This window comes from Cornus florida, unplaced genomic scaffold (genome assembly GCF_030987335.1).
Source record: "Cornus florida cultivar Cherokee Brave unplaced genomic scaffold, ASM3098733v1 CherokeeBrave_3.0.0_Hap2_Chr09, whole genome shotgun sequence".
NCBI lineage: Eukaryota > Viridiplantae > Streptophyta > Magnoliopsida > Cornales > Cornaceae > Cornus > Cornus florida.
In genome coordinates, this window is record NW_026775579.1 from 42406231 (window position 1) to 42421160 (window position 14930).

General features: G+C 36.5%; 1 protein-coding gene across 1 annotated transcript; it reads right to left on the bottom strand.

Moving 5' to 3' along the window:
• Positions 1-1580: 1580 nt before the first annotated feature.
• LOC132272540 (uncharacterized) lies at positions 1581-2717 on the bottom strand. Its single transcript, XM_059773668.1, has 3 exons — positions 2404-2717; positions 2240-2349; positions 1581-2191 (listed from the first exon to the last, which is right to left on the bottom strand). The coding sequence occupies exons 1-3, from the start codon at positions 2715-2717 to the stop codon at positions 1581-1583; spliced, it is 1035 nt and encodes a 344-aa protein (XP_059629651.1).
• Positions 2718-14930: the final 12213 nt, after the last annotated feature.

A 14930-nucleotide genomic window follows, 5' to 3' on the forward strand; every position in this document is an offset into this window, starting at 1 on the left:
CTGAACTTCTCGTTCACATTGGTTTGTACGAGGATCAAAATGAGACAATTTCAGGGCATTCCAAGTAAGATCACGTTGCTGCTATACCTTTTCTCCCCCTAATGGTGGGAAAACAGTCTCATCAAAATGACAGTCAGCAAATCGTGCTTTGAAGATATCACCTGTCAGGGGTTCAAGATATCTAATAATAGATGGAGAATCAAAACCAACATAAATTCCAAGTCTACGTAGAGGACCCATTTTAGTGCGTTGGGGTGGTGCAATTGGAACATATACAGTTCAACCAAAAACTCGTATGTGGGAGATATTTGGTTGTTGACCAAAAACAAGTTGTAATGGTGAGTACTTATGATAAGCAGTTGGTCGTATACGAACTAATGATGCAGCATGTAATATGGCATGACCCCAGGCAGAAACAGGTAATTTTGTTCGCATAAGCAAAGGACGACCAATTAGCTGAAGTCTTTAAATAAAAGATTCAGCCATACCATTTTGAGTATGAGTGTGTGCAACAGGATGTTCAACATAAATTCCAACTGACATGCAATAATCATCAAAAGCTTAAGAAGAAAATTCAGCGGCTTTATCAAGACGGATTGTCTTAATTGGGTATTCAGGAAAGTGTGCCCGTAATTTGATGATTTGAGCAAGAAGTTTAGCAAATGCAATATTACAAGTAGAAAGTAGACAAACATGTGACCATCGTGTTGATGCATCAATTAAGACCATAAAATAACGAAATGGTCCAGATGGTGGATGGATTAGCCCACATATATCCCCATGAATTCGTTGTAAAAATGGAGGAGACTCAACAATGACTTTTGATGGGGATGGTCTGATAATCAACTTACCTTGTGAGCAGGCGGTGCGTAGATGATTATTTGGTAAGATGATTTTTTGATCCTTTAGTGGGTGACCATGTGAATTTTCAATAATTCGACGCATCATTGTACTCCCTGGGTGACCAAGTCGATCATGCCAAAGTATAAAAAGTTTTGGGTCACAAGATTTTTTATAGATCACAACATTTGACTCAATTGTTCTAATGGTTGTATAGTATAACCCAGAAGAGAAAACAGAGAGTTTTTCTAATATCAGTTTCTTGCCTGAGGTAATGGAAGTAATGTAGAGATATTCGACATTTCTTTCATTTGCAGTCTCAATTTGATACCCATTACGACGCAAGTCTTTAAAACTCAGCAGATTTCTCCGAGATCTTGTAGAATATAAGGCATCATTGATTTGTAATCTAGTTCCATGTGGTAAAATGATGTTGGCTCGTTCGAAGCCTTCAATCAAGTCGGTGGGACCTGATATGGTACTGACACTAGCGTCTGTCAGAGTTAAGTGGGAAAAATATTTTTTGATCTCGAAGGATTGTATGCGTTGTTCCACTATCTGCAAGACATATGTCTTCACCATTTATTTTGGAACTAGTCAGATCCATTCCTATTCATGCAAATTTCTTTATCAGAAAAAAACTTTTATAACAAAAACCTTTAATACAGACTAGAAAATAAAAACTTTAATACAAGGACAACAAAAAGCATAGTAGACAGTACATAAAAAGAAACATAAGATTAACTGGTGTGGACATTTCCATCACCAATCAGGAAGTCTATCCTTTCATCACGATCATAAAAAAAATCTGATACATCCAGATTGGTGATGTTAACTGGCTCATCATGATTAATGAAATTCATTTCCAGATTTGTGGTGTCAATTTGCTCATCATGATCAAGGAAATTCATTTCCTTTTGTTTTCCCTTTTCTTTTATTGAGGCTTGATACAGATCAGCCAGATGCTTCGGTGTACGACAAATACTTTGCCAATGCCCTGTCATGCCACACCGATAGCAAGTATTATCATGAGCCTTGGAAGGTTGAGCCACATCCTTCCCTTTTACTTGTCTCATTTCATTATGATCTTTCCTTTGAGGATATGGTGTGGATCTCTGACTGCGAAAATGTGAGGATTGATATCCTTCACGATAATAAGAATGATTTCTACCACGACCATATTCATTATTGTGGTAGTTATTTTTGCCACGACCATATTCATTTCTACCACCACGACCACGTTCACGTCCGCGTCCACGACCACGGGATGAGGCAACATATGTTTCTGGGATCGGTGTTGATCCAGTTGGACGGGACTGGTGGTTTCTCAATAAAAGTTCATTATTTTGTTCTGCCACAAGCAAACATGATATCAGCTCTGAATATTTTTTAAATCTACGCTCTCGATATTGTTGTTGTAAGAGTACATTCGAGGCGTGAAATGTGGTGAATGTTTTTTCTAGCAGAAGTTTATCAGTAACAGTATCACCACATAATTTCAATGTAGAGCTGAGTTTGAATAGGGCAGAGTTATATTAAGCCACAGTTTTGAAATCTTGCAACCTTAGTTGCAGCCAATCAGCCCTAGCCTTTGGGAGGATAACTGTTTTTTGATGATCATATTTGTCTTTCAAATTGTTCCACAAACAAAGTGGATCTCTTTCAGTGAGGTATTCATTTTTCAATTCCTCACTAATATGGCGCCGGAGAAAAATCATGGCCTTTGCTTTATCTTGCAATGATGCATCATTCTTTTCTTTAATTGTGTCTCCAAGGCCCATGGCATCCAAATGGATCTGAGCATCCAGAATCCATGATAAATAATTTTTGCCAGGAATATCCAGGGCCACGAATTCCAGCTTTGTCAAATTTGACATTTTCAGAATAACTAGATGTGACAACAATATAAAAATATAATTTAGCATAGTATATAAAATAAAATGACATTAAATGAGATAATAACATAATATAAATTATTTAAATAATAAAGGTGGTAAATCCAGCCATAGTAAATAAATTAGTAAACAATAAAAGCGGTAAAACCGGCCCATAAATCATTAAATAATAAAGGTGGTAGAACCGACCATAGTGTAAGCACATATATCATTTAAGTGAACAAATTTATTTTATGAATAATAATCCATAATTAACATTTCCTTACCCTTTGGAGTCAGAAATATTATTTTATCCGATAAAGCAAACCAACCCAACAATCTATCAAAACTAATACCACAAAATAGATATATAGTTGGGATAGAAAGAGGGAGAGAAAGCTTCTTCTTCAAATCTCAGATGGATAGAGCTCGTGCTAATAACGTATGATAAATATATATATATAGAGAGTAATATTGAGTGAGAGCTTTAGAAAGAGAAAGTATAAGAGAGAGAAAGTAAAATAACTTTATTATACTTGTTCAAGTTACATCCAGCGAAGTAGTAGATACATGGCTTTTATAGGAAAAAAGTGAGGCTTCCATGATAAGCCACAAAGATGAAAACTTACATAATAAGCCATAGAATTTGAGCTTCCTTTTCACGCCAAACATTGTGTCATCATTGACTTACTTTCTTGTGGACCCCACATATTGATATATATAACAATTGTAATTATTTTCTGTAGTTTATTTTTTGCATATTTATGTAGCGGTAATACTAGTGTTTTTGGTGGCTTCAGGACTCTTCTCAGTATTTGGATAACAACAACATGATATTTCTTTCGAGTCTCTTAAAATCAATGATTTTTCTATCCATTGATAATAGAAATTGATGGACAAATTTATCTTTTTTCTTTATTTCGTATTTTTTCAAGCTTTGACCAATTTTATTAATGTAACTGCCATAAAATATTCCTATGAGATGTAACTTATGAAGCATGGATATTTTTACTAAGGAATCGTACTCATGTTGTGTCCGTGTAGGATACCGATACTCGTTAGATACTCTTTGAACACGTATATAAACTTTTTTATATACGTATTCGTAAATAAAAATAAATTTTTATTATTTTAGACACCTTACACTTCCGGACACTTCACCGACATTTCTTAAACACTTGGATCAACACTTTCAAACATTTATAACACAAATCTACCAAGTAATCTTGAAAATAATATGAACATATTCTAAAGTGTTCAAGTTATTTATTTATTTATTTTTTTATATAATAAAAATTGGCATTATACACGTATGACAAGCGAAGTATTAAATGATATTTGTTTTTTTTATTTTATAATTAAAGGCATTAAATGATATTTTTTCATTTAAAATAAAAACACTATTATGAGAAAGTAGTGCAATAACGTGTGTATATATATATATATATCATTACGACTCTTAATATAAACTTAGAAATGAATGAGATCATATTAGAGAAGACAGTGCAAGGAACCCCACAACAGAACGTACGGGATGGCAAAACAGATAAACTGAACATTGACAGAGAGAGCCAGAAGCATGCACATACATTCAGGTTTACCCAAACAGTTTTGGGTAGAAATAATCAATACAATAGCCTACCTAATTAATTCTGGACCATCAATGTCTTTGGAGCATTGAATACCAGAAGAGGTATGGAATGACAAAGAGGTAAATCTTTTATGGTTGAAAGTTTTTGGTTGTATTGCATATGCGCATATTAGTGACCATGCTAAGGTAAAGCTCGACCCCAAGTCACTAAGAGGTTCAACGAGAAGGTGATGTGGTTCAACCTTAATCAGATTTTAGGGTTGTGAGATGACTTGAAGAGGGGATTATCATACGTGTTGTATGATTGCTTATAATTTGTGTCAACACAAGAGAAAGCAATTGAGAGAGATTGAGATAAAATTCTTCATTGTAATTCTTCATATTTTTCTTAATGGAATTTGTTCGATGAGCTCCATAGACGTAGCACCATGTATATCTCTTTTTTTTTTTTTCTTTTTTTTTTTTGGGTAATTCAATTTCATTAAAAGGAAAAAAACTATACAAGAGGACGGGCTAAAGCCCAAGGCTCGAAGGCAACAAACCCAGATAGCCACAAATGGCCCAACTAGGCAATACAAAACCTGTTGCTACTGCAACTATATAAACACAGTTGTAGTAGTAACGAGCAAAACAACATTATTGCCCCTCACCAAAAACTGAACTAGGAAGACTCCACGTAGCTGTAATAGATCTCGCAGCTTTCGAATCGCGCAGCTTGCAGGACATGAGACGGTTCCTTACATCGGTGTAGATCAACTTAGTAACCGAAGCAATGGAGGCCACTTGATTCATGGCATTTCGCGTATTCCTCTCTCTCCATATGAAGTAGACAGTTGTAGTGAGGCAGAGCTTGTACATATAAGTATTCAGAGCTTTAGTTCCATCCTTCCACATAGATACAATCTAGTTGGTAATGTCATATAAATTAGAATTCCCAACATAAATCCCACAGAGGTGTTGGAAGAACATCCAAACCTCCGAAGCAAATTTACACTTGAAGAAAAGGTAGTGGTAACTCTCGGCAGCAGCAAGGCACAGAGAGTAATAATTTGGAGCAATTTTCTTTGCCAGAGTTGGGATGTCCCTAGTCTTGAGCCTGTGACTAAGAGTAACCCAGGTAATGAAAGAATACCGTGGGATATGGTTTGAAAACTAGATAGCAGAGTGCCACAAGATGGAAGGGGAAGGAAAGATGAGAGCTCTGTAAGTGGTAGCTAAGTGAAAGCTGCTAGTAGAGGAAAGGGTCCAAGTGATAGAGTCATGTGATCCTGTAGTCAATATAGGAAGCTACTCTGTGGTTTCCAATGGAGGGAATGATTTCTCTGAACAACCGTGGAATTCTCTACTGATCATGTCTAATGAAACATTGTACCTTTGCCCAATCTTCCCATTGGGAACAAGCAATGAGATTATGATCGACCCTGGTGTCAAGGGGACCTAATGGAATCCAATAATCATACTAGATTAAAACATCCTTCCCATCCCCAACCACATCCTTGATAAAAGGTCTGGCCAAACCTCTAAGGTGGAGAAGCATCCTCCAGTTCCAAGAGCACACCTGTGGAGGCTTTAAGATCCAAAAACTTCGATTTTTGATAAGGTTCTCATAAGCCCATTCAAACCAAATTGATTGGCCTCTGTCTTTAAACAAGTTCCATATATGTCTGAGCAAGGAGATCCAGTTCAAAACAGCTAATTGAAGTATGCATACTCCCCCAAAATCTTTTTGGTTTGCAAACATATAACCAAGCAACCTGAGCTCCTGAAGCTTTTAAGTTGACCCTTGTCCAAAGAAAATTTCTAAAGACAGTGTTGAACTGATTCATCACCATCTTTAGAAAGACAGTAAAGCCACACCAGAACCCCATCATGTTAAGTAGGATGGACTTTATAAGCTGTAATCTTCCTGCATATGATAGGAATCTAGCTGTCTAACATGTAATTTGGTTGGACCGAGGGTGTGCACTAAATAATGCACAACACTTTAGGTTTAGAAATAATGTCAAGTGGGCACCATATTTTAAAATTTATAAAACCACTAAATTCTTATACTATGGAGTATGAAGTGAGCAGGGATCGTCCCAAGAGATCTAAACAATTATAGGTTTTTCAGAATTGAATTCTACTTTAGTGCTTATGTGATTGTTAAAAAGGTTTGGTTTTGTGATTAGACTAATTTTAAACTTAATAATGCAAATAAGGAGTAGAGTATAAAAGATTGGAAAGAGACTTAGGGTGTATGATTCACCACTAAGCACATTCTCTAACTTACTCACTTTAAACTAATTGGGAAAATAATTAAATGTAATTCTAATGTAGCTAATACTTGCAAAGAAAAGTATGAAGCATCAATTTCAAGCTTGAATTGCATACCTAATGACAAATAAACTAAGTGTAGTGCAATTCACCAATCCAAAGAATGGTCCATCAATTCAAGTTACAATTCTAGCTTACATTAATCTAGAAGATAATGCAATTGTAACAAAAAGTATAGAATTCAAACATAAGTATGGATGGTCTACTTATCTAATAATTGAATTGCAATTAAATTAATTAATCTTAAATTAAACTAAATAAACATGAATTTAAAACTAATTAGACAATAAATTAACCTAAACATGTAGTGCCATCCATCAAATAGAAGTAATTTTTTTATCAATTTGAACACGATTACAACTAATTAACCACATGCATAGACATCACAAGAATCAATTTACAAGGAATTCAAGTGTATAACTTGTTTATTCATCAATAAAACATAAGACAACATGAGATTAATACGAATAAACAATTGAAAGAATTAAATCATATTATTCAAGCCAATACATTAATTACATAAATAAATCCCCAAAAAGTATGAAAAGAGAGAGAGAATAGGTTACATGCTTAGGATTTATCCAACCCTAAGTAGGAGAATTAGCCACTCATAGTTGATGGAGTTGAGACAGAACAATCTCCATCCTTGGATTCATCATCTCTGAGCTTCTTCTCAAAACCCTAGCCTGTTCTTGCTTTTTCTCCTCTTTCCCATGTTTTTCCAGAGAGAAAAAAAATATACGATACAGAATATATCACTTCATAATAATAATAATAATTACCTAAATAAAATAAATACTAACCTTAATTTAATGGCTCGCTGGGCCTTAAGTAACAACCCTATTAAAGCCCAATAGTTCACAAAATAAGCCCAAACAATAAAAAAAAAATCTGTAATGTTGCTAAGTCCTGGGGGATCGATCCCCCCAGAGTTGGAAATTTCCTTTAAGCCTTATTTAGCTTCATTTTGGTTCCGAGCTAATTGGTTTGCGTCTTCATCTTTGGGAACATTATCAAAGGCCCGAGATTGACCGCTTTCGAAGAATAAACACACTATACGAGCAATGGGCTAGGACCTCTTTTTGTCATTTTCTGAACTTTTTCTGAATATCTTTGCTTGACTCCAAAAAGGCTTTAATGGACCGTTTTTAGCTCATTTTAACTTTATTGCCCTGAAATACACATAAACATAAATTAGGACTAAAACATGAAATTAAGATAGATGCAAAGACTAAAATACCCTAGCTTAGGTGCTGAAATGTGCAACATTTAAGCACTTATCACGCCCCCAAACTTAGATATTGCTAGTCCCTAGTAATGAACTAAAGCATGGAAATGAAACAAACATATATACAACTATGAACTAATAAAGCAAATAAAGATAACATCACTTTCGTAGGGATCACGGTTGCATTTAGCATATGCAACAAGCTTTTTAAACCCCTAGGTTACCCCTAGTGGATGAGTGAAGTCTCGTGAGGGTTTCCAGAAATGGTACCCACAAACATCAAAAGCTCTTTTTTACTTGAGAAGTAATGACACATATTAAACAAGTGTTGAAAGTAGACTACCTCAAGTATGCAAATTTCTGCCATTTCTAAGCTATTATCAACATTTTAACATCATGTAAGCAAAAATGGTCATCCACACATCAATTAATTAATTATGCAAATTGAATCAATTATATCATCATTTTTGAGTGAACAGGCATCAAAATGTGTTGCTATCCTAGCAAATCAAAGTAATGGCATAGCCTTACCCTCAAACTAGCATACAGATATAGTACCAGACATCAAGACATTGAATGAACCTTGTTATTCAATCAAACATTCTTTCTTTCTTTTTTTATTTTTTTTATTTTTTTTATTTTTTTTTATTTTTTAACTATGTGCAATGTCCAAGTTCCTTAAGCTTTCTAATCACCCCATGTAACAAGCGTTGAGCCAACGACTCCCAAACCAGATGGTCTTAGGGCGTTAAGTGTCAAGACACTCCTAAGGGCGTAATGACTCGGAATGGCTAGGCTACGAACTCAAACTAATCATACATCTTACATTCTTTTCTTATCTTCCTTTTTAATCAGTTGACATGTTTAAAGAATGTAGTTTTTTTTTATTTTTTATTCCTCACCTTTGGTAAGTGCTTTTATTTCTTTTCTTTACAAGGTCATTTTATCAAGAATGAAAGCTTTCAAAGCATACTAGCTCAATTGGGATAAATCAAGACAATAATCAACTAAGCATCTACCCCAGAAATTGAATGCTAGTGTACAAGGTCATTTTTTTATTTTTATGTATATTTTTTTATTATTTAATTTTTATCTTTTTCCTTTTATATATATATATATATATATATATAAGCAAGGGAGAATGGCGAAGCCAAAACGCCGGAGAATAATCCAGTCAAAAGCGCCGGACAACGGCGAATAACGAAGCTCGCCGGAAAGATAAAGCCAGCCGGAATCGCTGAACAAACCGGCAATTCAGAAATTCGCAACCAAACTCGGCGACCCAACTCAGCGACCCTCAAACTTGCCGGAAAGACCAGCCGCGATCGCCGTTGAGCAGGAACACTGGAAATCAAAATCGCCGGCGTTGGAAATATAAATCAAAGACGCTGGAAAAGAACCCAGCCGGTGCCGGAAATCAAGAAGCGAATAACCCAAATCGTCGGAAATTGCGGCCGGAGAAGAACTAGCCTTGATCGCCGTTGGAAGAAGCAGCCGCGATCTGAATCGCCGGAAGGAACAGCGAACAGCCGCGACGCCGGAAAGACGAACAGCCGCGATCGCTGGAGAAAACCAAATAAAAATCGCCGGAAGGAAAATGGCGATTCACAAACTCAAAAACCATCGGCCAAATCAAAATCGCCCAAAGAACAGCCGATTCGCGAACAGCCGTGAATCGCTGGGAAGCTCGCCGGAAGAACCCAGCTGCAACGTCGTTGAAAGAACAGAGATGCGACGCCGGAAAGACGACCCAGATGCGATCGGAGAAGAACTTAACCGTCGGCGCTGCTGTTTTTCAAGAACGGCAACCCCACCCTTGTAATCGCACCCAACAGCGTTTTACAAAGGAAAGCAAAGCCGCCGGAATTGAAGGCCTGCCACACCGCGGAAGAGAAGAGTGAACCGTGAGGGTTGGACGATGAAATTGGGTTTAGAGGTTTCAACTAAGGGGCGATCGATCTTCTTTGATAGGGATCGACAATTTTAGGCAAAAAAAAAAAAAAAATTCCTCTTCACTGTGTAAAAAGAAGGGGAAATACAAGTAAAATGGGATCGATCCACATGGATGGGGGATCAATCCACATGAATGAGGGATCAATCCACTTGGGCTATTTTTTTGTTGCTCTCTGCCAAGAAAATAGGATCGATCTCCCACCCATTTTGGGGATCGATTATTTTTTTTGTTTTCTTGTTTTTTTTTTTTTTTTTTAATTTTCTTTTTAAAAAAAAAACAAAACAAAACTAAAAAAAATATATACACTAAAATGAAAAATAGATAAATAATAAAAATAATAAATAAATTAAAATAAAATCTCTTATCAACCTATAGTAACTAGTACTTTTTTTTAAAAAAAAATTTTAAATTTTTTTATGTTTTTGAATAAAGCAAAACTAACATGAAATATATATAAAAATAATAATAATAAAATAGAAATAAAATCAAACACCAACCAACATTACCCATTTACAAAATTTTTATTTTTATTTTTATTTTTTTACTTTTTTTTTTTCTTTTTGAATTTAAAAATGCATAAATGTACAAAAGGAAAAATAAAATAAAATAAAATAAAATAAAATAATAATAAAATGGAAATTAAAATGTAACGAAGGAGAAACTCGATACAACTAGTATTTAACGTCGCTAAAAAGACGTGAGATGCTCTCAATCTTCAAAGTAAATGGGATCTACCAAGAGGGCAGATTCCATATTTCTTTGAAAATTTTGTCCATCAATGTATGGTTTAAGCCTTTGACCATTTACTTTGAAAGCCCCTTCATCTTTTAGATTTTTAAGTTTAACCGCCCCATGAGGTGAGACGGAGATGATTTGATAAGGGCCTTCCCATTTAGTTCAAAGCTTTCCAGAGAAGAATTTGAGCCTAGAGTTGAATAACCAAGCCTTTTGACCGGCCTCAAAAGACTTTTTCACAATATGTTTATCATGAAATGCTTTTGTCTTTTCCTTGTAGATTTTTGAACTATCATAAGCATCATTTCTCAATTCCTCTAACTCATTGAGTTGGAACAAACGGTCCTGTCCAGCCTTATCAAGATCAAAGTTGAGCCTTTTTATTGCCCAAAGTGCTTTGTGTTCTAGCTCAACCGAAAGATGACAAGGCTTCCCATAAACAAGTTTATATGGAAACATGCCTATTGGAGTCTTGTAAGCTGTCCGGTAAGCCCATAAAGCATCATTCAATTTCCTTGACCAATCTTTTCGGGTCGGATTGACAGTTTTCTCAAGAATATGCTTGATTTCCCTATTTGACACCTCGACTTGCCCACTTGTTTGGGGATGGTAGGGAGTGGCCACTTTATGTGTGACGGAGTATTTCAAGAAAAGTTGCTTCAAGAATTGATTACAGAATTGTTTTCCTCCATCACTTATCATAGCCCTTAGCATACCAAAACGAGCAAAGATATTTGATTTAACAAATGTAATTACCATGGAGTGGTCATTCGTTTTGGTAGCACAAGCCTCAACCCATTTTGAAACATAATCAACGGCAACGAGGATGTATTGAAAGCCATAAGACATTGGGAATGGTCCCATAAAGTCTATGCCCCATATATCGAAGATTTCAACAACGAAGACTGAAGTTAAGGGCATCATGTCTCTCTTTGACATTGATCCCAACTTTTGGCACCGAACACACACCTTGCAAAAGTTATAGGCATCTCGGTGGATAGTGGGCCAGAGGAGCCCACTTTGAAGAACCTTCAAAGCGGTTTTTTTTTCCACTGAAATGCCCACTACAAGCAAGTGTGTGACAAAACACAAGGACGCTCAGAACTTCACTTTCCGTACACATTTTCTTATGATTTGATCCGGGCAATAATGAAACAGAATAGGATCTTCCCAATAGTATTTCCGGATGTTAGCAAAGAATCGGTCCTTTTCTTGTTTTGACCAAGTAATGGGAAGTTTGCCGGTTACAAGATAATTAACAATGTCGGCGAACCAAGGCAACGTCCCATTTGAGATTTGAAAGAGTTGTTCATCCGAAAATGATTCATGAATTTCAAGATTTAGAGAAGATTCAACCATTAATCTAGACAGATGATCGGCAACGACATTGTCGGAGCCCTTTTTATCCTTGATTTCAAAGTCAAATTCTTGAAGAAGTAGGATTCATCTTATCAAACGAGGTTTGGTTTCCTTTCTCATTAAAAGATGCCTAAGAGCGGCATGATCGGAAAACACAATTACCTTGGATCCTAAGAGATATGACCGAAATTTATCAAGGGCATATACTACGGAAAATAATTCTTTCTCAGTGGTAGAATAGTTCAATTGGGCACCTGAGAAAGTCTTACTCGCATAGTGTATAACATATGGTAGTTTACCTACCCTTTGCCCCAAAACAGCACCCATTGCAAAGTCGGAAGCATCACATATAATCTCAAATGGTAAGGACCAATTTTGAGGTTGCATGATGGGAGTGGATGATAGAAGAGTGCGAAGTTGATGAAAAGCATTTAGGCATGCTTCATCAAAGACAAATGGAGTCTCCTTGGCAAGAAGGTTGCACAAGGGTCTAGCAATTTTGCTAAAGTCTTTGATGAACCGGTGATAAAAACCGGCATGTCCTAGAAAGGAGCGGATTTCTCTCACCATAGTAGGTGGAGACAATTCAGAAATTAGCTCAACATTCGCTCTATCTACTTTTATTCCTCTTTTAGAGATGACATGTCCAAGCACGATTCCTTCTTGAACCATGAAATGGCTCTTTTCCCAACTTAACACAAGATTAGTCTCACGACATCTTTGAAGCACTTTTTTGAGATTTTGGAGACACGAATCAAATGAGGATCCAAAAACCGAGAAGTCATCCATGAAGACTTCTAAATACTTCTCCACCATGTCCGAAAAAATTGACATCATACACCTTTGGAAAGTAGCAGGAGCATTCACAATCAAAAAGGCATCCGTCGATAAGCAAATGTACTGAAATGACATGTGAAGGTGGTCTTTTCTTGATCCAATGGATCTAGAGCCACTTGATTGTACCCCGAATAACCATCTAGGAAGCAATAATATTATTGCCCAGCTAATCTTTCCAAGATTTGGTTAATGAAAGGTAATGGAAAATGGTCATTCTTAGTGGCAGAATTCAGCTTTCAGTAATCTATGCAAACACGCTATGAAGTGGCGGTGCGTTTCGAGATGAGATCACCCTTAGCATTTTCAATAACTATGATTCCCAACTTTTTGGGAACCACTTGAGTTGGACTAACCCACTTGGAATCAGAGATGGGATAAATGATTCCCGCATCTAGAAGTTTCACAACCTCCTTCATGACAACTTCCTTCATATTTGGGTTCAATCTCTTTTGAGCATCCCTAAATGGCTTTTCATCCTCTTCCATGTGTATGCGATGCATATAAATAAAAGGGTCAATGCCTTTTAAGTCAGTCACACTCCATCCAATGGCTTCTTTGTTAGCTTTAATAACTTCCAAAAGATCATTCTCTCGGTCATTTTCAAGATTGGAAGCAATGATGACCGGAAAAGTCTCTTTTAGGCCTAAGAAGTCGTATTTTAGATTTGATGGAAGGGGCTTAAGCTCAAGAATAGGAGGAGAGATGAGAGATGGAACTGGTGGAGTACTAGAGAGTGAAGGAAGAGGTTCTTTCTTGCTTTTCCAAAGTGGGTAATCCAAAGTGGCCACAGAGTCCATCAAAGCATTCACCTCACTTATGGATCCTTCTGTGTCAAAACTACAACTTTCAAACATTTCACAAAGGTACGCCTCAAGAGGGTCCTTAGAGAGAATAGAGGGAAGAGTCTCCTCTATGGTTTCATCCAAGACATCTACTAGGAAACACTCGTCTTCATCTGTGGGATGTTGACTTGCATTGAAAACATTAAGTTTAACCATCATGTTGCCAAAAGAGATGTCTATAATGCTGGATCTATAATTAATGGTGGCATTGGCAGTGGCAAGGAATGGCCTTCCTAGGATGACTGGAATGTGATTGGTGAGATTAGGGACTGGCTCAGTATCTAGTACCACAAAATCAACCGGGAAATAAAATTTATCAACCTTAATTAGAATATCCTCAACAATTCCCCATGGTTTCTTAATTGATCTATCGGCTAGTTAGATTACTACCAATGTTGGCTTCAAGTCCCCTAATCCTAACTGCAAGTAAACAGAGTATGGAATGAGATTGATACTTGTACCTAAATCAAGGAGAGCTCTACGAACCTCTTGGTTTCCAATAACACAAGAAATGGTCGGAGCACTCGGATCCTTGAACTTAAGAGGAGTGTTAGACAGAATGATGGAACTCACTTGTTCCGTTAAAAACACTTTCTTAAGGTCCCTTCCCTTACTCTTCCTCTTTTGTGTGCACAAGTCCTTCAAGAACTTCACATATGGTGGAATTTGCCTAATTGCATCTAAAAGAGGAAGATTGATTTTTACTTGTTTAAACACTTCCATCATATCATGAATTTTCCCTTCTTGTCTCCCAAATGATGAAGTCTCTCTCAAAGCTTGAGGAAATTGAGCTTTTGGCTCATAAGGCTTCTCTAATTGGGGAGATGATAATGAAGAACCACTAGCATCTAAGGAAATAGGAATAGGATTTGGAATGGGACTGATGCTACCACTTGGTTGCTTCAGTTCACTATCCTCTTTGGGTACCTCTACCTTATTATCCACTTTCCTACCACTCCTCAAGGTAGTAATAGCTTGAACTTGCTCATTTCTAGAAAATTCCGATGAAGGACTTGCTTGTGCCATAAATTGCCCCTTAGGATTGGTCTCAGTTTGACTAGGCAACTTACCTTTCTCTCTCACATTTAAAGAATTAGCTAATTGCCCGATTTGAGCTTCAAGCTTTGCAATTGATTGAGAGTGAGAATGAAACAATTAATTATCTTTTCGAAGATCACCTAAGGCTTGCAAGACCTTGTCCTCAAAAGCGGAACTTTTAGGAGGCGCTTGATTTGGATTAGAGTAAAATTGAGAATTTGATGCTTGAGGTTGAGAATAGGATTGAGAATTTGATGCTTGAGGTTGAGAGTATTGATTCACATTCTAAGGATAGAATGAAGGACGGTAACCTTGA